Source organism: Gastrolobium bilobum, unplaced genomic scaffold (genome assembly GCF_033153095.1).
Source record: "Gastrolobium bilobum isolate Gb01-03AN ecotype WA unplaced genomic scaffold, APGP_CSIRO_Gbil_v1 utg3268, whole genome shotgun sequence".
Taxonomy (NCBI): domain Eukaryota; kingdom Viridiplantae; phylum Streptophyta; class Magnoliopsida; order Fabales; family Fabaceae; genus Gastrolobium; species Gastrolobium bilobum.
The window spans coordinates 64549-87814 of NW_026899992.1; the positions used below are offsets into that span (position 1 = coordinate 64549).

Below are 23266 nucleotides of genomic sequence, written 5' to 3' on the forward strand. Positions count from 1 at the left end.
ATCAGACTTAGACAAAAAAATATGAGGATTTTTAAGAACAAATAATTAACTAAGCAGACTTGAAAGTAAGTAAGTTATAAAATCCAAGTATGAGTTCAGTCAATCAAGCATAAACACTGAGTTTTAACACATCCCTCACTAGATATATCAAGTCATTCATTACTAATCTGTCTAAGGGTAAGTGTTTCACTCAAATTTTCACTGTATCAATATTTTCATAAGCTTGGTAATATTCTCACTTTCCATACTTAATTCACATGCACAAAGATCAAGAGGTCTTTATTCAGGTTGTAATGGGGCTGGGCTGAAGGTAAGATAAATAAGGAAAAACTAGCTAAAACAATGAAATACAAAAAGATCATGGTAAAGTGTAAACACTCAAACAATCATCCTTTTTCTCCTTTCTTCCTTCCTTTTTCTTTTTTCAGCACTTTTATTTCTTTTCTTTTTCAACCTCCAATACTTTTCTCTTTTTCATTTTCATTTTACGACACTTTTATTTGCATAGAAACAATAAATATTTTTATTTTTCACCATTTTCCAACCTTTGCTTTTGCTCTACTCGCCTAAACTCCTTTTTCACCACTTTGAATTACATGACGAAGTACTCATGTTTACGCCCTACCATGAAATTTCTATAATCCAATTTTATTTAAAGTAGATGTGTATGTAGAGTGGCTAATTAAGATGACAGGTATTAAGAACAGAAAAGGCTTAAGCTCAAGGGGCTAAACAGAGGATATCATAATGGTTGGCTTTTTGGCTAACTAGTTAAAACAATAAAATGCCTCAATCATTTCAAACATGCATGCAAATAATTACTTCAAAGAGAAACAAAACAAGTTCTGGTAATATTTTCAACAGTAAAATGCACACTGAAATTTTTTTCTGTTTAGGCTCAAACCTCACGGTTATATGTGTGCAATTCAGTAATTTATGCTCTTTCTCAATCAGTCATACTGTAATTTTATTATTCTTACTAACTCTTAGACTAACTAAATCAATGCTTATTCATATATATATATATATATATATATATATATATATATATATATATATATATATATATATGTATTCTATGTCATCACATCATAAATTAATTTTTACTGACTAATTCTAACTTAGCATGATTTAGTAATTTAGACAGAAAGAAGAAACACAATAAAATAAAGAGGAATAAGGAAAAGAATTTTTCTTTGTTTTTCTGAAAAATTTTGCGGCTCTTCTTATCACAGGGATCATAGTTGTACCAACTGCTACTACATATATGGTGCGGTGCGTCCCCATGCCCAGATTTAGGAATTTGCTGTCCTCAGCAATTAATAAATCAAAAAGAAAGAACTGCACACATCATCTAAAAAATATCATCAGATAAAGTCAGTAGTAGCAATCATGCTCACAACAGAGTGAGAAAATAAAATCTGTACATCACCAGAGTCATCACTAATTAAAACAGATAATCAAAAGAAAAATAAAACTAAAATAATTAACTTAAAAGCGATAAATTCTTAGGCTGCCTCCTAAGAGCGCTTGTTTAACGTCATTAGCTTGACGTTACATCTCCATTAATCATGGCGACTTGTAGCCAAAATTCAAAGATGATGCCATTCCTTTTATCATAAATATTGCTTTGTCGTAATAGTACTCTCGTGCATATGGGCGAGAAGGTTTGGCCTCAAGAACTCTATACTTAGTCTTGATGTTTGCCATCTTCACCTCCGGCTTGCAACTTTCATCTGGCTTATGATCTTTATTTTCTTCTTCTTCAGCCTTCTTTTCCTCAATAAAGAAAATTTTCTCTGGCTGAGTTGTAGGTGGTGGAGTCTCTTTTTCAAACATTCTGAGAATAGCCCTTTCTCCTTCCACCCTTAAGATCAATTCACCTTTAGGCACATCAATTAGTGCTCCGAAGGTTGCTAAGAAAGGTCTCCCAAAGATCATGGGAACAATAGCGTCCTCCTCTATATCCAAGATAACAAAGTCCATCGGGAAGATGAACTTGTCCACCTTAACAAGTATGTCCTCTATTACTCCATATGCTTGCTTGGTGGAGCAGTCAGCTAGTTGCAGAATCATATTGATCGGCTTCACTTCTGTGATTCCCAGCTTTTTCATCATAGATAATGGCATTACGTTGATGCTAGCACCTAAATCACATAAAACTCTCTCTATTGTCATCGAGCCAATCGTGCAAGGGATACTAAAACTCCCTGGATCCTTTAATTTCGGAGGTAAATTCTTCTGCGTGATTGCACCACACTCCTATGTCAAAATAGTGGATCCTTCTACTGTGAGCTTCCGCTTCTTGGTTAAGATCTCTTTTAGAAACTTAGCATATGATGGCATTTTCTCTAAAGCTTCCACAAAAGGGATATTGATGTGCAGTTTCTTAAAAATCTCTAAGAATTTAGAGAAATTTTTCTTCTGCTCGTGCTGTTGTAACCTCTGAGGATAAGGAGACTTAACATACGGGTTATCCCCCAACGCTTTCATTCTTTCTTATAAAGAAGGCTTCTTTATTACTTTTTTATGTGGGGTGTCATTTAATGGTCCTCCAATAATTGTGACATCTCTATCGACATGATCATCAACTTTTTCTTCAGCAGGATTTTCCTTCTCTGCATCTTTTTTCACTACTCGGTGCAGCTATTGGTATTTCCACACTTTCCCTTGTAATGATGGCATTACATTGTTCCTTGGGATTAATAATTGTATTACTAGGAAAGGTTCCTGGAGGCCTCTCAGCCATCTATTTGGCAAGCTGACCAATTTGATTCTCCAGATTCTTTATGGAAGCTTCTTGATTCTTAAAAGATGCTCTCGTTTCTTCTGCGAAATTTGCTTGAGATTGAGTCATCTTTTCAAATGCAACTTCCCAAGCGGCCTTCTGATTAGGTTGATCTTGTTGGAAATTTGTATTATTTTGTTGATGCCCAGATTTGTATGACAGACCAGGATGGTTTCTCCAGCTCGGATTATACGTATTTCCATAAGGATTTTCTCTCCTCTGATTATTCCAGATTCCATGAACCTGAGCCGAATCAATTGTTACCGTAGCGTCACAGTTTTCAGGAGTGTGTGGTCCACCACAAGTGTCGCAAACTACAGGAAATTGCGAATTAACCGCAGAGATTTGATTTTGGGTAAAGAGTTTAACAAGTGAATCTAACCTTTGATCCATCTTGTCTTGTTTGGCTAACACAGCGTTGTACCCGTCTAACTGCAACACTCCTTTCTTAGGTTGAACTCGTGTGACCTCGTTGTCTTCAGATGCCATCTTCTCAATCAGTTCAATAGCCCTTGTGGGAGTGATTTCTCCGATACTCCCTCCAGCTGCAGCGTTAAGAAGTACTCGATAAGTCGGAGTAACTCCTTTGTAGAAAATTCGGACTTTCTCGCCATTAGATAAAACGTATTGGGGACATCTCCTGATTAGTTCTTTAAATCTTCCCCATCCTACGCACAGAGATTCGCCTTCGAGTTGCTTGAAGTTGTCAATTTGTTCCTTCAACTCAGAGAATCGGGATAATGGGAAGAACTTCTTTTGGAATTTCTCAACCAAATCTTCCCACGTAGCGATGCTATTAGCAGGTTGTAATTCCAGCCAATTAAGTGCTCTTCCTTTTAAAGAAAAGGGAAACAACAACAAACAGATTTCTTCAGGAGGAACCCCATTAGCTTTAATGAGGCTACACAATTGTAGGAATTTAGTGATGTGGCGGTTTGGGTCTTCGATTGGGTCTCCTTCGAATAGATTACTTTGGATTAAATTCAGGAAGGAGGCTTTTATTTCGAAGTTGTTGGCATGGATTTGAGGTCTCCTAATACTCGCAGTCGGATGCGAGAAATTAGGGTTTAAGAAGTGACTCATCAGTTCTTCGGGTGGATTTTGGTTTTCCTCGGCCATGACTAGTCCTTCCGCAGAATTGGAGCTCGATGCGTCTTGTGTCTTCTTTGCGGTCAAACGTCTCCTATTAGTTCTTTCTAAACGTCCTAACTCTGGTTCGTACTGTAGGTCACTGGGATTAACAGTGCCTCGCAGATGCATAAACCAGAAAACTAAGGCTCAGTGGACCAACTAACGGAAACCACTAACTAAACAGAAAATTTAAAATTTAAAGCAAACAAATTAAAATAAAATAACAAAATAAACTAAATAACAATAAAAACAATAAAATATTAAACTAACACAGTAAAATAAATAACAATAAAATAAAATGATCCAATCTATAATTTGATAAATAAAATTAATGTTGATTAAATCAGTCCCCGGCAACGGCGCCAAAAACTTGTTGACGAACTCGGCAAGTGCACCGGTCGTACAAGTAATAAAGTGATAAAGTAGAGTTGTCGATCCCACGAGGACTCATGACCAAGCAATAATATATTTATTTAACTAAAGTTGGATCGATCATTAAAGGTGTTTTTGAGAATGTTGTGATTAAATTAAAAATAGAATTTGTAAACTATTTTTGGTTTTTTTAATATTTAAGAAATTAAATTCAGAATTGATTAAGCTAAAAATTGGTTTTTGAGTTTTTAATAAAAAGGCGTAGTTAGGATTCAACTTCCCCAATGGTTTCTTAACGAGTTTGCCTATTCTTACGATTACTTTCAAGATTAAATTATTAACAGCTCTTTCTATAATTGATTAAATCTCAATCCCTTGGTAATCTAATCCTTTATTCTAATCCAAAGCCTAATCCCTTAGTACTTTTTCATAAAATAAGCATTAACGCAAGAACTCACAGTTATAAAATTCACAAGTCTATCCCTATATCATGCAAATTCCAGCAATCGACCAATCAGAATCATACACCAACATCCCTATTGTCATATATGACTTATATGTTTATCTACGAGTGATCAAGTCATAAATAAAATTAAGCATAAATATCATATTGATTGCATAATTTAGAAACAAGAATGTAATTCATAAGAATAAACAAACATCAACTAAGAACTCATTGGTTCTGTATCTTCCTAACTACTAAAAGTAAATTAGCTAGACATAATTATAAATGCAGAATTGAAATAAACAGTAAAAGAAATAAGGTTCATCGTAAAACTTGATTAATGGAGACTATCAATGATGCAGCTTGCATCCATTCCTTCTCCTCTATAACGCTCCATCATTCCTCTTCACTCCTGCCTTTGTCTTTGTCCCTGACTTCGTCTTTCTTCGCGTTCCAGAATCATCATCAGTGTTTCCTTTGCGTTGCATTTAAAGGGAAAATATGGGCTTTAATTTCTTGGATCCGCTCGCTCCATCGGTCGCTTGTGCTAAGACCTTAGCGAGCTGCTGGCCATTTTGCTCGCTCTAGCTAGTGACTTTGCTAGCTGCTGGCCATTTTGCTGGCTCTAGCTAGTGACTTTGCTAGCTGCTCGCCCACTTGCTCGCTTTAGCGAGCAGTGGAGCTAGCGTTACAATTTTTATTTTATTTATTATTTAATTTCTGATTTTACCGTTGCTCTGCGGATTCGTTGCCTCGTCTTGCTACTTTGTTATTCCAGTATTCCAGTCTCAACAACCTGAAACAACAACAAATATTTAGAATTTGTTTATTTGTTGGCAATTCATTCTGTTTTACTATTTTATTGTTTTAACACTATATTTTTAATTATTTTAATAATTATTTAAACTCTTTTTAGTCATAAAAACATAGTGTCTTAGACACTTATCACAATCTCAAACCGAGGTACACGCGAATTTCACTGTAAGCTTTCAGACAAGTTGTGCAATGTGCATAACGTAGACTCCTACGAACCGAAGATATGATTATTGCTCGCACGAGTCCTCTCTGTGATTACATTTCTATCTCAAATAATCATCTTCTAAATCTTGTGAAATGTTTTGGAGCCAACGTGTAGAAAAAGGAATTTTTGCTCATTTTGTGTTTGCAACATCTGCATAAATTGCTGGTCCTGCTGACGCAGGAGGCATCTTGGTCAATTTCTAGCTAACAAATGAAAAAATAGATCAACTATTTAAAAGTATAGTATGAACTCTCAATTGCATTTGAAGTTTCTAATAACTGACTATAAAATATGGAATTGTTACTACAAAGATTTCAAAATCATATCCATCACTTACACTCAAAGGCCATCCACTTATTTGCATCAGATTGAGACCTTTTTTGTCTTCTGCAAAGATAAACTAACCATCAATATCTAAAAAACATGCACTAATCAGCCTTTAAAAAAAAATAAATCAAAAGTTAAATATTCATGTTATTATTTTAATCCATATGAGGAGCATAATACGGAAGCATCAGTTTTATTATTGATTTAGTGCACCATTTTATCCATCAGAGAATAACGACAACGTAAGACATGTGTGTATAAAAGACCATGCATACGGTACCGATTTCACTGGGATATATTTTATTAGGAACGAAATAGATATAAGAAAAAACATTCCAAATCCACTTTATAGAATCAACATAATAGTGGAGGTAATGACTTGTGTGTAATACCAGAGTATTTTTAGAGGTAATCACTTAGATAATAGGCTAAAATTTCTAGAGTCCCTCGTAAAGAGAAAAAAAGATGCAAGAACTAGAAAAATATGTTCATGACACACTTCTTTCAGGAGGTCCATATGAAGGCAGAATATCTCTTCTTTGTATAATATTCTGGCCTTCTGGGGGTCCATAGTTACGCCACTCCCCTGGCCCTGGCTAATGCCAACTCTGCTGCTATCCTGCCAATATAAAAAAATATATATATATATATATATATATATATATATATATATATATATATATATATGGGTCCGTCTATCCTGCTATTATGTGGCTGCTGATGAGAAAAGTTGCAGCAAATTTTTAACACTAGGATACACGTGCGGATCCTATCAAAACAAAAAAAACAAAAAAAATCCAGGATTCGGACGCGTATCCTGTATTGCTGCAAATTTTCTCTTCTGCAGTCACATAAAAATTACTTTCCCATATATATATATATATATATATGTTATGCCAATTATAAGTTTGCCAATGTGACTCTTATTATATTATATTGGGGGATTGGAACATACCCCAAATAATTGCCTCGAGACCTGGTTGCTAACATCCCGAGAAGGACGTCTACTGTGGAAATAAAATGAATAAAGGGTTTATCATCTATCATTTAACATGACCACAAAAATTTTCCTACACTCACAACATTTTGTGGGGCCCGCAGCAAAAAAAAAAAAAAAACTTCGGCACGCAAAACGAATCTCTATAACATAACACAATCACTTTTCCTACAACATAACTCTTATAAAACCCATGAATAAAATAGTAAACGAATTATGTAAAACCAATCCAGATTGTCCTCTGTTCAATAAATAACATTTTTAATTTTGCGTAGGAAAACGAAGCAAGAGTGTAGAACTCAGCTTTTGTATCAATATAAACCAAATATGTAAACTAACTATAAGAAAGGTAATACGTTAGGAACTGCTAATTAAATAAAAAAGAAAACAAGAAGTTACATTAGAAGACAAAAAAAACCTGCTCATTAATTCCCTAAATTCTTGAATTTGCTGCTCCAACTCTGACAATGGAGGGAGCGAAGGTCTTGCTTTCTCCCTTGAATCATTTGTGAGCTTTGGTTTCTGAAAATTTACGAATACATGATTAGGATGCATCATCTTTCAACTCAAAACAAAGAACATTCAAGATTGAACATTATTTTGTCACCACCTTACCGATTCATTTGGGGAACGATCATCATTTCCATGCATATCCGTTTGATGAAATTAGAAATCTATGTAACACAAACTCTTTCAAAGACTGAGAAACTGAAAGAACGAAACAAAGAACACAACAGTATTATTAAAGAAAACACACAGAGTGGCGGAGCCACATCCAAGCCAGCTGGCACCTGCTTATTTTATTTTATTTTTAATTATTATATAATTAATTATAATTAATTAAGATAAAAATTATAATTTGGCACCGTCTAAATAGAAAATCAAATACTTAATACAAAGTAACAAAAAATTATCTAAATACAAACAAATAATAAGGAACATGTATAGTATGGTGATTTTTGTGTTTTGCCTTTTTTTTATTTTTTATCCTGTATATTTTTTTTCTATTTTTTTTCTGCTTTATACTAATCAGTTATATTATTTTTTCTTACTCCTATTATTTTAAAAAAGAAAGACTTCTAAACTTAATTACAAAAATAATTAGTTGACTTATTTCAAAATATGGGCTTAATTATAGAGAGCGATTCCAAGAGCTTTCTTCACGTGAGGGTTTCTTGCGTCTCCTCCTTGCACGCTTTTTGTTAGGAAAAGATCACCTTTGATCTTATCCTTTAGCAACTAAGTCCTAGTTTTTAGCAAGAATAGTTTGTTATTATTCCATGTATAGTTTGTTGAACAATATACTTTATTCTAGTTGATCCTCCTTGATTCTGTATAACCGACTTGTGTATATATTGGCTATCAGTCATTTCATTAAATATAACAACATATTCAAATCCTCTTAGTTTTCTATATGGTATCAGTTTGAAGGTATCGATCCGCATGTAAACTTCTTCGGTAAGGTCTCCATTGAATCATATGGCTTCATCCAATCCAAGGCAGATTACACCCTATTCACCTTACACAAAGATGGCCACTTTGTTGCTCTTCTCATCTACGTTGATGACATTATTCTAACGGGCGACAATGATGCCTTATGCACCGATGTCAAGGTCTTTCTCCAGTCATGCTTTCACATCAAGGATTTGGGGATTCTTAAATATTTTCTTGGCATCGAAATAGCTCACGGTCCATCATATTGGAAGACGCTGGTCTCCTTGCGTGCAAACCATGTGCCTTCCCTCTCGAAACAAATCATAAGCTTGCAGTTACAGAAAGTCCTCCATTCTCGGATCCCGCACGTTACAGAAGACTCATAGGACGTTTGGTTTACTTGACAATTACTAGACCTGAGTTAAGTTACTCCGTCCATGTTCTTTCCCAGTTCATGCAAAATCCTACTATTGCTCAATATGATGCTGTCATCCGCGTTTTAAGGTACATCAAAACTGATCCTGGCCAAGGTTTACTCCTTCGATCCGACAATGATCTCCTTCTTCGTGGATATTCTGATTCGGATTGGGCTAGCTGTCCAATCACCCGTCGATCAGTTACTGGTTATTTTATCATGTTGGGTACTTCTCCTATCTCTTGGAAAACAAAGAAGCAACCCACAGTGTCTCGCTCCTCCGCTGAAGCTGAGTATCGTTCAATGGCAGCAGCTACAGCTGAGTTGTTATGGATCAAATCGTTTCTGGACTCGCTTGATGTTCCACATTCACACCTTATGCAGTTGCACTGTGATAACCAATCTGCCATGCAAATAGCTGCTAATCCAGTTTTCCACGAACGTACCAAACATATAGAGATTGATTGTCATTTTGTACGCGATCATGTTCTCAGCAATACAATCACTACTACCTACGTTCGTACAGATCAGCAACTCGCAGACATATTTACCAAACCGCTTGGCATGAAGCAATTCAGTTTTCTTCGCAGCAAGTTGGGCATTTCATCACTTCATGCTCCAACTTGAGGGGGCGTGTTAGGAGAAGATCACCTTTGATCTTATCCTTTAGCAACTAAGTCCTAGTTTTTAGCAAGAATAGTTTGTTATTATTCCATGTATAGTTTGTTGAACAGTATACTTTATTCTAGTTGATCCTCCTTGATTCTGTATAACCGACTTGTGTATATATTGGCTATCAGCCATTTCATTAAATATAACAACATATTCAAATCCTCTTAGTTTTCTATACTTTTTGATTCAACAGTGTGGCCCCCTCTGGTGCAGAGAGTAAAACCTCTTTTTTTTACCTTGGGCGGTGCCTTATCTGGGTAGCCGAGTCGTTGCAGCTGGTGAAACAAACTACTCTTATTGCAATTTGCAATCTGACATCTCATAAAGGGTCAATGAAAAAGTTGCTTCGCTTTGAAGAATTGGAAGCTGTACTATGCATGAGACACTAGCATCCCTTGCTTCAGGAGGCAAAAGTTAATCTCGCGGGGTCCAATCAAAAAGAATTCTTCAGCTTGAAGAATTTCAGTTTTCACCGCCACGAAATGAGCCGATTAATATATGCTAGTTAAACTCTTTTATTTTTATTTTTTCATTATTATTATTTTTTCCTTTTTTATTATTATGTGTTAGGACAAAATTGAGTGATTACATATATTATATAGCAGTGGCGTAGCCACATCCAAACCAGCTTGGCACCTGTTTATTTTTTTTTTTACTTATTATATAATTTATTATAATTAACTAAGATAAAAATTATAATTTGACACCGTCTAAATAGAAAATCAAATATTCAATACAAAGTAACAAAAAATCATCTAAATACAAACAAATAATAAGGAACATGTATAGTACGGTGATTTTTGGGTTTTACCTTTTTTTTATTTTTTATCCTGTATATTTTTTTTCTGCTTTATTCTAATCAGTTATATTTTTTATTCTTAATCCTATTATTTTAAAAAAGAAAGACTTCTAAACTTAATCACAAAAATAATTAGTTGACCTATTTCAAAATATGGACCCAATTAAACTAAATAAACACATTTAAAAGTAGGAAAAAGGGTTTCTCCTTTCAAAGGACACAACGTTGTATCCTTTTAGTTTTTGACACTGTATATTACCTGTAAAACATAGTTATAATATGAAAAATTACTTTTTTTCTATTTCCTCAGTCACTTCAACTGACGTGGAGAGCGAAAAAAAACTATTTTTCATGTTATTTTGGTTATTAATTAGTGGAAACTGTTAAAGAGAAAAATCAATGAATATATATATGTATATATATGGAGTATGAAAATTTTTTATACATGTCCATTAACAACTTCCTCTTTTTTTGTATTTTTAAAATTTTTAAAATATCTAAACACTAATTAAATGATTTATGTGGATCCAATGTCATTTAAATGATTTTAGACATTTGTCGCTGATTATTCCATGTTTCTTTTTAGGTGTGAAGTTTGTTGTCCCTCTATGTTAATGTTCTTCACCGGTTACGGCTAGGAATATAAATGGGCCAAGTTAAGTCAAATTTTGACTTTGATAGGCTAAGCCTATGTAAAATATTTGGAACCTATAATGACCTATTAGCCTATTAAATACTTGATCTATGGCCTGTCATATTATAAAAAACTAAAAAAACCGAATACGACTTGTAAGACCTACAAAGTTGCAAACTAAAGTTTGTAGGCCCAAATGAAATTAAAATGTAAAAAATAAAAAGATTTATTCACAAAGACCACATGAAATCAATTTTCATTAACATAACATGAAATAAGCTTTCATTAACATCACATGAAATAATGTTATCAAAGATTACATGAAAATGTGCATAAAAATCACATGAAATTTTCATATATGTATATATAATTTGCACTTTCTTTATTAATTTTATTTTATATTATATTCTAAATTTTAAATAAATAACTATTATTTCTTAAAATAACATTGATCCTATTATTTTGAAAATTTTAAGTAAATTTTTTTCCAAATAGATTTGTGTAATTATGAAAAAAAATTATAATTTGATATGTCAAATTTTTTGACTCCGGCTAAAATTAAATCCTGGCTCCGCCACTCTTATATAGATTCACATATAGTTTATGCTAATAAACAAGGTGTAGCCAGTCCTAAGCTCTCTTTTTTTTAAGGTGCACTCATGAGTGTAAACCATACTGGAGATAATAAATTGAAGCATGAAGAGTTTATCTTACCGCCACGAATGACTAAGAGGTCATGATATACACGAGTCAAATTTCTCATTTCGCAATGCAAAATATGTAGTAAATTTCCATCTGAGGAAGCAGACCAGATGCATGCCTCATCTTCACTCAGAGAGGCAATGAGGTTTCCAGTTTGATGCCAACAAATGAAAAGAACATCTCTGCTATGTCCCTATTAGTAAATGAAATCCAGTAATGTTATATACGTTGCAAAACAACCATTTCAATCAAGCGAAAGTAGGAAAGATGAGCTGATTTAGATTTATGATGAAAACAGTTATGAGGCTGATTCACCAATAATACAGTATAGTTTTAGATAAAAATTATTAAAAATAATATATAGTTTGGAAACTACTTAGATATAATTTGATCTTTTTTATTTATTTCTTTTTGACTGTGGGTCTAAAAAACTTAACACTTGGGAATCACATGGTGTCATATTAATACTCAAGTGGTAAAAAGTGATTTCATAAATAATTTTTATATTTTCATATTTTTTATTTTAAATAAAAACTCTACTAGTTTGACAAAGCTCAACCTCTAGAAAAAATCTGAAAAAAATAATCTGGATAAAACGTGTAAAGCTCACCTTAAAGCACTTGAGTAAACTTCTGATCCGTCGTTACATATATTCCACAGTTGAATCAAATCATTCTCATCACACCAGCAAAGAATATCAGGATAAATCGGGTGGAAATCCAATGACATTATTCGTACAGTCCCCCCTTAAGAACAGAAAATGGGATAATACTGGTGGGCTATATCACGAAACCACCCAACATGAGTTACTGGTCTAAAATGGCCACTTACGAAAAAAAAAAAAAAATATATATATATATATATATATATATATATATATATATAGAAAGACAATAAGATGAAAAGGTAACAGCTTACATGGGCAGCATTCAACAATTGTACAGTTCCATCCTTCGAAGAAGTAGCAAATATACCTGAATGTGGACAGAATAATACGGAATTGACTAAACAGAAATAAAAACAAATACAAAGATTGCGAGAAAATACTATTCTCTTTTCTTAATTTTCTTTAACCAAAAATAACCAAATAACAATAGGGTTCTCCAAGCCTTAAATATGTAAAAACAAAATAACAAAAAAAATAAAATAAATAACTATAATTATGTGCAATCAAAGGAGATAACGCACAATCAACGCACACTCAAACATAATCTTAAATAACAAAAAGGAAATAAGTAATAATTATTAAAATCCGTAAATAAAGAAATAAATTATGAAAAACTCAATCCAAGCGAGTCACCCAGGTGCATCACAGAGTCGAACTTCTGTGATGAAATCTATATATGTTATTGCTGTAGTGACAAAATTAGGATATTCCTTTTTCCAAACTGTAACCTGAAAACCTCTTATGCATTATGGAATAAATATTTTGATGATGACAAAGGATTTACAAAAAGTCTCAAATTGAAGTTGGAATTTGAAGATATAAGTGGTTAGGTATTTTTAGATATTTTGTTATACACAATATTATATCATATAGTATCTTCCTAAGCTCCAATGCATATCATTGCATTTAATTTCATATTAAATAATAATGATTAGTTTTGTTTGTTATGGTTAAGTTTTAAAATTTAAAATAATTAAACAAATATTATAAGAAAAATAAAAAGTAAAGCAAATACAAAACAAAGTAACTTTACCATTAAAATAAACTGAATGTATTGTTTTATTGGCTTTTTCACCCTTTTGCCCCTTATTAATTAATTAATAATCATTTTGTCCCTAATTCGAAACTATTTATCAATCTGCCCCTCTTTAGTCGACTACCTTGCATTTTTAATCGACTAAATGGCCAAAACTGACAAAAAATGACTGCTGGGAGATTTAGTCGACTAAATCTCCCTATTTAGTCAACTAAATCTTCATATTTGACAAAAAAAAAAAAATAAGTCAATATGATTTTAATCGATTAAGTAGGGAGATTTAGTCGATTAAATCTCCCAACAACCGTTTAGTCGATTAAAAATGTAAGGTAGTCGATTAAAGAGGGGCAGATTGGTAGATAATTTCGAATCAGGGGCAAAATGGTTATTAATTAATAAGGGGCAAAAGGGTGAAAAAGCCTTGTTTTATTCATCAGGTCACGTGGTATTATTTTTTTAAAGAAATACAATAAAAAAACGTTATTGAATTGAAAAGAAATCTGCATATAGTATCACGTGAGTTTTAGGTTTTGATTACATAAATATAATAATAAAAAAAGAGAGAGAAGAAGTTACAGGTTTCAAAAATGTTACGTGAGTTTAACTTTTGGAAAACAAAATAATAATAAAATAATAAAAAGTAAACATTCACATTTCAAAAAGAAAAGTTAAGCGAGTCAGTTTCTAAAAACAATATAAAAGTAATAAAATAAAAGAAAGGCATTTTATGATACGTTGGCTTTCAAAACAAAAAAAATAGTATATAAAGAAAGGGATAGGATATTGTGACACAAATAATGTTACGCACAATGTTACAACCACATCTTAACCGTTGATTTCCGCCGATCAACGGTTATCATTTCTCTAAAAGTTGAATCATGGCAGGAAAAACAATAGTAAAACCACGAGGGTAAAAGTTATGGATATCCTTGAGCAGCTTCTCAGTATTTGTTTCAATGAACGCCAAGCCAGACATTCAAAAAAAGCAAATATATGTGTAGTTCATTAGTTATTTGAGCGTTAAGAGACAAATGGGATCAATAATGTTAGAGATAATATAAAAATTATTCATATACTTAGACCTAATAACTAAATATTATATTAGACTATTAGTGTCTTTAACTGAGTGGTCATGAGTGCAACCACGGAAGCAAGATTTGCAGGACTCGATTCCAAGGTGAGTTTGCCAAAAGCATCACACTCTTCCCAAAACCCTTGCTGTTTTTGGTTGATGAGCAGCCACTCGAAGCAATTTTCGAACATGGGTTGGGAAGGTTTCTGAGAATCAGGTATCATTGCAAACCATGCGGTATCATAAGCAGAAGGGCATACAAAAGATATACCGTGTACCAGCAAATAAACGGATTAATATATACAGTGTACTTCAGTGAAAACATATCTAAAATGTTAATCTGAGACAACCTTCATTCACATTTTGAAGATATACACAGCAATCAATCTGACTGCTGTCTCTGTATTATGTTTGATACAACAAGATATATTTTATGCAAAATTAAATTTTACGCTCTCAACACAAACATAACTAGTATAACAAGTACATTAAATAAAAAATAAAGACTTCACAGATAAATGTATATAAATGTTAAATGGAATCTTACAGCTCCTGGTGATAAAGATCATACTCTTTCTGCTGCTATTCCATCTCATAATTTTCCATCCACTTTGCTCTATTTCTCTATTTTCTTCCCCATCTGTTCCCTCCTCTCCATGTTGTTCTTCTTTGTCCTCCTCCTCCTTACCATCATCATCAACATAATCATCCTCCACCTACATCAGCAAAATAATCCTTAATCACATTCCACCAAGAAATCACTAAGGTTATACCACATAATAAAACTTTGCATCAACACTTATCTTCTCGTACTCCAAATCATTGTATTCATCCAAATCACTATCACTGTTTCACCTTTTTTTTAGATTTCTTCGCAAAGAGTCCCATTTTCATCCTAAATTTAAATTTGAAAAAAAAGAAAAAGAAAAGAAAAGTAGGATTCAAATCTTGTCAAAAGAAAACAAAGAAAGATAGTTAGCTCTTTGTTTTGCTGACCCCACAATTCAGTAAGAGGTTATTCAAAATAACTACCTGGCCAGAAATTGAATGGACTGAAACATCAGACAATCAGTTAGTAGTTCCAAAATATCTGGTTCCTCCGATAATGTTTGTTAAGATATTTTTGTATTAAAACCCTGTAAGTCCATTTCCTTCGTGTCTTTAAATCAAAAAATGCTTCTGAACTCATGTGAAAGTCCCCTTTACCTAAGGCTTCAAATACAAACGGTTCGGTTAACAATTCTGGAGAGTCATCCAAGTTCATTTTGTTTAAAATGAAGTCCAAGTTTCTTCCAAGGTTTCTATCCAAGTATGCATCAACTACACAGCCATAAGTTACTAGATCAGGAAAGACTTTTTCATATTTCATATGTTCAATGCTAAGGTGGAGGTCCCAAAATAGAGACATCCTTGAAAAGGCTAGGGCACGGATATTAAAGGTTGTAATATCAGGGTGGAACCCAGCTTCCATCATTCTAAGAAATTCTCTCTGCAAGCTTTTCATTTTGAAATTGGCAGCATAAGAAAGTAACATAAGGTTCCATAAAAGGTTTCCTACATTTTTCCTTCCTAGGCCCACATCTCTTAAGAGCTCACCCAATTCATAGAATTTTCTCTCCTTTATATATGCAGAGGCCATGGCCCGAATCACTTCCTCCTCTATTAGAAATCTTGATCTCTTAAGGCGGCCATATGCATTCTCCATCTCTCTCAAAGAACCAAAAATACAATAATACAAAAGGAAAGCATTGGCAGTCTTAGAACCGATATGGAAACCCCTCAAAACCATCTCCTTTGTTGTATCTTCCATCAACTCAAGCTGTCCTCCTCTTCCAAAACAAGAGATAGCTAATGAGTAAACATCAGGTAATATATTGAAATTCCTCGAATCCACATAATGTAAAATATTGATCACTTCATCCAAATTCCCTTGCTTTCCATAAGCATCAAATAATTTTGAAATGAATCGAATAGAAGGCACAAAAGAACTATTTAGGAGTTGCTCCCACACAGTCTGGGCTTGAGAAAAGAGGCCATTCTCCGTATAATATAACATCAATGCAGACAAAGTAGATATTTTAGGCAGATAACCATCAACTTTAATATCACCAAAAGCCCTATTAGATTGATCAGGCATTCTTTTCCTACTCGAGTTCTCAACCAAAGAAGAGCAATCTATACAGCTATCCACCCCACCAAAAAATCCATTTTCATTTTGCCGCGAGATTACCTGCCCAAAGCACATTCCCCAAAATTTAAAAAAAAAAAAAAAAAAAAGTAGTCAGCACAAAGTGTGATTTTTAACAAAAGTCTACATAATCGCAAACCCAAAACTGAAGTTTGGATGTTCATCATAAATGCAAGAAATTGGGAATTTTAACCGTAAGCACAATAGCATTTTCCTCATCAGGTACATCAGAGAACAAGGGGATTCATGATTAAATACAACCACTCCCACGAAACTTCAAAGGCAAGTACCATTAAATTCATGATTAAATGCAAGATAAAATAATGGGCTGGAGCTAAATATCTGCAACTAAGTCTGTTTTGTTAATAATAATAACAATTATGGACAGGATACTTATTGAAGTGATGAATGGAGAAAAGTTTAAATCTTAGAATGATAAATTGAAAACCTTCTTGCGTTGTGGTGGAGATCCACTGCCAGAGTCCTTTTGCAGAATGGACATACGGCAAGAAGCGAGTGCAAGAGAATTGATTTCCATTCAGAACGATTCGAGTATCCTAGGAAGAACAAATCATTGGAACAGTGAGTGAATCAAGGTTCTGCATGAAAAAACTTGTCACTGTTAGCTTATAAACCTCACTAGGGATGGAATACATGTGATAGGTGGAGTAAGGCAATATATAAGGATATAATTTATTGCTCTTTTGAATGGAGAAGCCCCTCTCTGCTATCAATCAAACATGGAAAAGAGAAATTAAAGAAACATGAGAGGTCTAATCTAAATAAACCACCTCAATGACAATACACTTTACACCTCAATTCCAAATTGGGTGTTTTATGTATAACATAAAGGATTAAACCAAAAAATTTGAAGAGAAGAGTGCAGAAATTGAAGTCACAGAATGAGGGCAAAGAAAGAGATGAGAAAAATGACTATCGAAGGAGACACAGACTGGAGACCAATTCCTAATCGAAATATAATTGCACTCACAAATTGTGCTAAAAAATCGAAGTGCTCACACTCTACCTCTGAGCCTCGATCCAACAATGCAAACGATGGTCCCAAGTCGGTACAGTGAGAGAGAAATTCCTTCCAAATCGGTCACAGAAGTGCTTCAATGCAAAGTGAGTGAGTGTGTGTGAGAGATGAGCACCTCAATGTGAAACATTTCCGTAAAACGTTATCCTCATCGACCAAAGGAATCTAACGATCCGTCAAACTCTCTGACGGAAATAACCCATTATGGACGGAAAGTTTTCAATCAAATTGTTTCCGTCAAAATTTCCATTCCCTTCTACATGTAACAAAACGTCAAAACGAGTGCACTAATTATATTATTTTTTGACGGAAAATTTGGCATTTTCCGTCCCGAGACTTTTCTTTCTTTATTCCGTCAACAAAACGTTAATATCTTTTAAGAGATTTTATTCGGTCGAAAACTTTCTTTGAAAAACGTGACTTTTCTAATAATGGAGTTTTATAATTTTTTTAGGGTTTCATGCAAAGATTCTATTACGAATATAATAAATAAAAATAGAAATTTAGCTTCCATGATAAATAAAAATAGAAATTTGATTTTATTGAAAACGCCTGATCTCAAATAACTTTACTGATGATGCCTGACTTGCTGCACAGAGTGTTTTTTTTTTTTCAAATAATTCTGATGATTATCTTTATTTAAATAGATAATACAAAACAACTTTAGAAATAACTATTCACTAACACTATATAGACTTCACTAATAATAGTACCCTATCACTTAGGAAAGTTGAAATAGAAATAACTACTCACTACTTAAACAACCCAATAATTCAGAAAATAATAAAGTAAAAATAATAAATAGTACCATTCTCTCCCTCTAAAAATAACTCTTGTCCTCAAGAGTAAATTCAACATCAAGTAATTGAATCATCTTCAATATCCACTTCTCCTTAACTTTCGTCCATCATCGCCTTGTTGTTGCTCTCTTTTGTCACTCTTGGATGGTGAACAATTGTTTGCAGTGATGGTCTGGAGTGAATGCGTCATTATAACGAACGAGAGTCGAACAGGTGGGTGGAGGCGCTGCTGCCGAAAGATGCAGCACTGCTGATGAGAGTGGATAAAGGTGAACCCTTGGTGTTGCTAATTGTCATGGTCTGTCGCACAAAGATGATCTTCTGATCGCGAGCCTCGTATAGTTTTGCCAGCCCAAAACCATATGAGAGAGTGTTGGGCCTATTAGCCACCAAGACGTCCAACCGGTTGGAGAATTGGTTGAACATCTTCTTGAATTGCTCCAACAAAGATTGGACCGCGTCTTCCAATTTCTGAACGCGTTTGTCCATGCCTGAGCTTACCAATTGTTACAAACACAATAAATAAAAATGGGAATTTGGCTTTATCGAGGAAGCATGACCTCAAATGGTTTTACTGATGAAGCCTGACTTGCTGCACAGAGTGCTTTTTTTTTCAAATAATTCTTATGATTATCTTTATTCAAATACTTCAAGGATTAAATAGATAATACAAAACAACTTTAGAAATAACTACCCACTAGCACTAGATAGACTCCAGTAATAATTGTACCCTATCATTTAGGAAAGTTGAAATAGAAATAACTACCCGCTACTTAAACAACTCAACAATTCAGAAAATAATAATGTAAAAATAAAAAATTGTAACACATTCAAGGATTTATTTTTTTCAGTTAGAGTCATGAATAAAACACGTCAGATACCATGTGTCAAGTAATGTAGGTCCAAAATTATGTGACCTTGAACATTGAGTACACCAAAACTCAAACCTAATTTTTCTTAACCGAAGCCTCACAATACTATTTGGAAGCTTCAGTACGTTGGAATCTTTTATTTGATAAGTAACTGCGCATGAGGTACCAAAAAAATCTCAAGTATTGTAATTTTTGTTTTTTTTTTCTCTATAAGAAAGCAAAGTAAACTTGTACCCAAAAAATGTAGCAGAGAAGGAAATCCAATGATACAAATATCACGAAAATTTACACCTACAAATAGAGACTTTAACTTGAACTATATTTTCCAGAGTTTCACGCAATCACTGTTGAGGCAACCATTTGATTTTGGGGTGAAGTTGCTAGTCCAGTAATTATCCCATCATTATGAAGAAAGTCCAATGTATAACCGCTCTCAGGAATCCAAAATTCCAGGTACTGCAGTTTCCATTTATTCATTTATTCAGACCGTTTATGCTCACTAATTTCTGTATGCATGTAGAGTTTACCTCATGGCCAGAAATAATTAAGAGGTTAGGATATCCAGGATGAAATATGCACGACTCAAATTTCCCGTGTTTGCAAGCCAAAACATGTAGTAAACCTCCTTTTGAGGCAGCAGACCAGAAGCGTGCCTCATCTTCACTCATATAGGCAATGAAGTTTCCAGTTTGATGCCAACAAATGGAAAGAACATCTCTGCTATGTCCCTAGTAATAAGTGAAATTCTGTCAGGTTATGTAATATATATGTTGCAAAACCTACATTTTAATCAAGTGAAGGCAGGAAATATGATAAATTAACCTGTAGTTTATTCCGGAATTTGTAAGTGCCTGTTCGAAATATATTGATAAACTTTTCTGAAGCTGTAGCCAAAAGCTTCCCATATGGAGGCTGGAATTTAACTTGTCTAGTACCTCCCTGCAATATATATTATTATAGAAGTCGCTTACTGCTAGTTGTTCTGTGCGATAAGGTTTTTCCATCATGTTTTTTTTTTTTTTTTTTCCAGATAGTGGATTTAGATTTATGATGAAAGCAGTTTTAAGGCTAATTCACCAATACAGTATATTTTTAAATAAAAATTATTAAAATAATATAGTTTGGAAACTATTTATACATAATTTGATAAATAAATAAAAAAGTTTATATTTTTTAGTATGTATGTCTCAAAAACCTAACATGTTCGCGAGGTCTACGTGATAAAAAAGTGATTAAATGATCAAACTATATTATTTTAATAAATAGTTTCCAAACTATATTATTTTAATATATATATTTTTTAAAACAAAACTATATTGGTTATTCTCCTCAATCATTAATTTTGAAGTTATTCATTAAGCAGTTTGCACAACCTCTTGAAAAAATCTGACAGAAACGTGTAAAACTCACCCTAAAAGTGTGCATCCAATGAAGGTTTTCTATATTCCAAATTTGAATCATATCATGGTCTTTGCACATGCAAAGAAGGTCACAATCTGTCGGGTGGAAGTCCAATGACAATACTGAACGGCGATTATTGCATTTAAGCGTGCAGGTTACTCCAATGTCAGGCTATATATATCAAACAATAGTTACTGCTTATGAAATAAATATGCAGAAAGATAATAAGATAAAAAAAAGTAACAGTTTTTACCAAAAAAAAAAAAAGTAACAGCTTACCCTGGCTGCATCGCATATTCTTACACTTCGATCGAGGGAAGATGTAGCATAGATAGTTGAACGGGGACCGGAACCGGAACGAAATCGAACTTCTGTGATGACATTTGAATGTGATTCTACTGTAGTGGCAAAATTAGATTCTTCCTTGTTCCAAACTGTAACCTGTCATTATAAAAAAACAATAAGCTCTAAATGATGGGTTTCCAAGAAAAACAAAAAACTTCGTCGCATTGAATTGAATTACCTTCTTCCCATGTCCAGCACATGCCAAAAAATTTCCGTCAGTTGAAAAATCACAGGACAAAAAATTCTGACTTATGCTTGACCAATAATAAAAGGTGATGTTGATGTTGATGCTATAGCAAGTAACTTCGTCGAACGAAAAACCACCTAAAAAAATTGAATAAAGATTTAATCAATATAATTGCCAACATTTTTTCTTATATCTTAACTATATTTTTGCCTCGTAGAGCAATCTCAACCGAGGTATTAGTGTAAGCCTTTTAGATAAGTTGTGCATAATGTAGACTCTTATAAACCCAAGATATGGATATTGCTTGGCCTTGTATGAGTCCTCTATGTAATTGCTTTTCTGTCTCAAATAATCACTTTCTAGATCTTTTGAAAGGATTTGGAGCCAACGTAGAAATTTACCTGCATCTAATTCAACAAGGAATTTTTGCTCATTTTGTGTTATCGACGACTGTGACGGTTGCAGAAAATTGGTTGACATTTCGTCAAGCATACGGAGACCTAATTCAGGGCCCTGTTGTCGCAGGAGACATTTTGGTCAATTTCTAGCTAATAAATGAAAAAATAGCTCGACTATTTTCATTTATAGTATGCACTCTTTATTGGATTGAAGTTTATAAAATACAGAATTGTTACTCCTAAGATTCCAAAATCATATCCATCACTTACACCCAAAGGCCATCCATCTATTTGCACCAGATTGAGACCTTTTTTGTCTTCTGCAAAGATAAACTAACCATCAATATCTTGAAAACATGCACTGATCAGCCTTAAAAATCAAAATATTTTCAAAAGTTGAATATTCATGTTATTGTTTTGATCCATATGAGGAGCATATACTAAATGCACCTTTTTATCCAGCATCCTACGAAAAAACTGAATATTCAGAGATTAGCGACAATGTAATAACAGAGTATTTTCAAGAAAGCACCAAGAAAATGATGCACAAAGAGAGATATCTATCATATTTGTATTTTTCACTAAGATAATAAGCTAAAATTTCTAGAGTCCCTCGTAAAGAGAAAAAAAATATGCAAGAACTAAAAAAATAGTTTCATGACAAACTTCTTTCAGGAGGTTCTTGTGAAGGCTGAATATCTCTTACTACGACCCAATCCTCACCACTCCCCTGGCCCTGGCTAGTTCCAACTCCGGTGCTATCCTGCAAATATCAACAAATATATATATATATATATATATATATATATATATATATATATATATATATATATATATATATGTTATGCCAATTATAAGTTTGCAAATGTGACTCTTTATTATATTATTATGTAGGTGGATTAGAACATACCCCAAATTGCCTCGAGACCTGGTTGCTAACATCCTGAGAAGGATGACTACTGTGGAAATAAAATGAATAATAGTAAACGAATTATGTAAAACCAATCGAGATTGTACTCTGTTCAATAAATATCATTTTTAATTTTGCATAGAAAAACGAAGAAAGAATGTACAACTCAGCTTTTGTATCAATTATAAACCAAATATGTAAACTAATTATACCAAGGGTAATACGTTAGGAACTGCTCATTAAAAAAAAACAAGAAGCTATATATACATTAGAAGAAGAAAAAATAAAAAATAGAAAAAGAAGAAGAAGAAGAAGAAAGAAAACCTGCCCATTAATTCAGGTAATGTGTCGACTCTTTTAGGCTGCTCCATCTCTGACAATGGAGGGACCGAAGGTCTTTCTTCCTCCGTTGAATCATTCGTGAGCTTTGGTTTCTAAAAATTGACAAATACATTATTAGGATGCACCATCTTTCAAATCAAAACAATGAACATTCAAGATTAAACATGAACAAGTGATCACCTTACTAGAGGATTCTGGAGTATCACCTCCATCTCCACAAGTTTCAACCCCTGCAACCAATTTATTTTTTCCTATACAAAGAGTTTAAAATT

At 33.4% G+C, this 23266-nt stretch overlaps 2 protein-coding genes and 1 long non-coding RNA gene across 8 annotated transcripts; all 3 read right to left on the minus strand.

The window, feature by feature from the left end:
* Positions 1 to 2749: 2749 nt before the first annotated feature.
* On the minus strand, positions 2750 to 4048 carry LOC133294714 (uncharacterized). Its single transcript, XM_061493462.1, has one exon. The coding sequence runs from the start codon at positions 4046 to 4048 to the stop codon at positions 2750 to 2752; it is 1299 nt and encodes a 432-aa protein (XP_061349446.1).
* Positions 4049 to 4986: 938 nt separating this feature from the next.
* On the minus strand, positions 4987 to 11898 carry LOC133294697 (uncharacterized). Its single transcript, XR_009749241.1, has 6 exons — positions 11750 to 11898; positions 7697 to 7789; positions 7500 to 7603; positions 6095 to 6144; positions 5769 to 5925; positions 4987 to 5532 (listed from the first exon to the last, which is right to left on the minus strand). It is a non-coding gene; the product is annotated as an uncharacterized LOC133294697 (long non-coding RNA).
* A 3187-nt stretch (positions 11899 to 15085) lies between these two features.
* On the minus strand, positions 15086 to 17853 carry LOC133294696 (pentatricopeptide repeat-containing protein At3g42630). 6 transcript variants are annotated; one of them, XM_061493434.1, is made up of 4 exons: positions 17728 to 17853; positions 17149 to 17299; positions 16109 to 16742; positions 15086 to 15228 (listed from the first exon to the last, which is right to left on the minus strand). In XM_061493434.1, exons 2-4 carry the CDS (start codon positions 17236 to 17238, stop codon positions 15218 to 15220), a joined length of 735 nt encoding a protein of 244 aa, XP_061349418.1. In that variant the 5' UTR covers positions 17239 to 17299; positions 17728 to 17853; the 3' UTR covers positions 15086 to 15217. The 6 variants fall into 6 exon arrangements, with proteins under 6 accessions (XP_061349418.1, XP_061349416.1, XP_061349413.1 ...); XM_061493432.1 differs by having other exon boundaries at positions 15091 to 15228; positions 15545 to 16742; XM_061493429.1 differs by having other exon boundaries at positions 15096 to 15407; positions 15545 to 16742.
* Positions 17854 to 23266: the final 5413 nt, after the last annotated feature.

What these genes read in the sequence shown, in the direction of transcription:
- LOC133294696 (XM_061493432.1), bottom strand. Translation starts at nt 17,238, where the DNA reads ATGGAAATCAATTCTCTTGCACTCGCTTCTTGCCGTATGTCCATTCTG. An exon ending in CTCCACCACAACGCAAGAAG is followed by an intron (nt 16,743 to 17,148) that starts GTTTTCAATTTA and finishes TGCTTTGGGCAG; the next exon opens with GTAATCTCGCGGCAAAATGA.
- LOC133294714 (XM_061493462.1), bottom strand. Translation starts at nt 4,048, where the DNA reads ATGCATCTGCGAGGCACTGTTAATCCCAGTGACCTACAGTACGAACCA.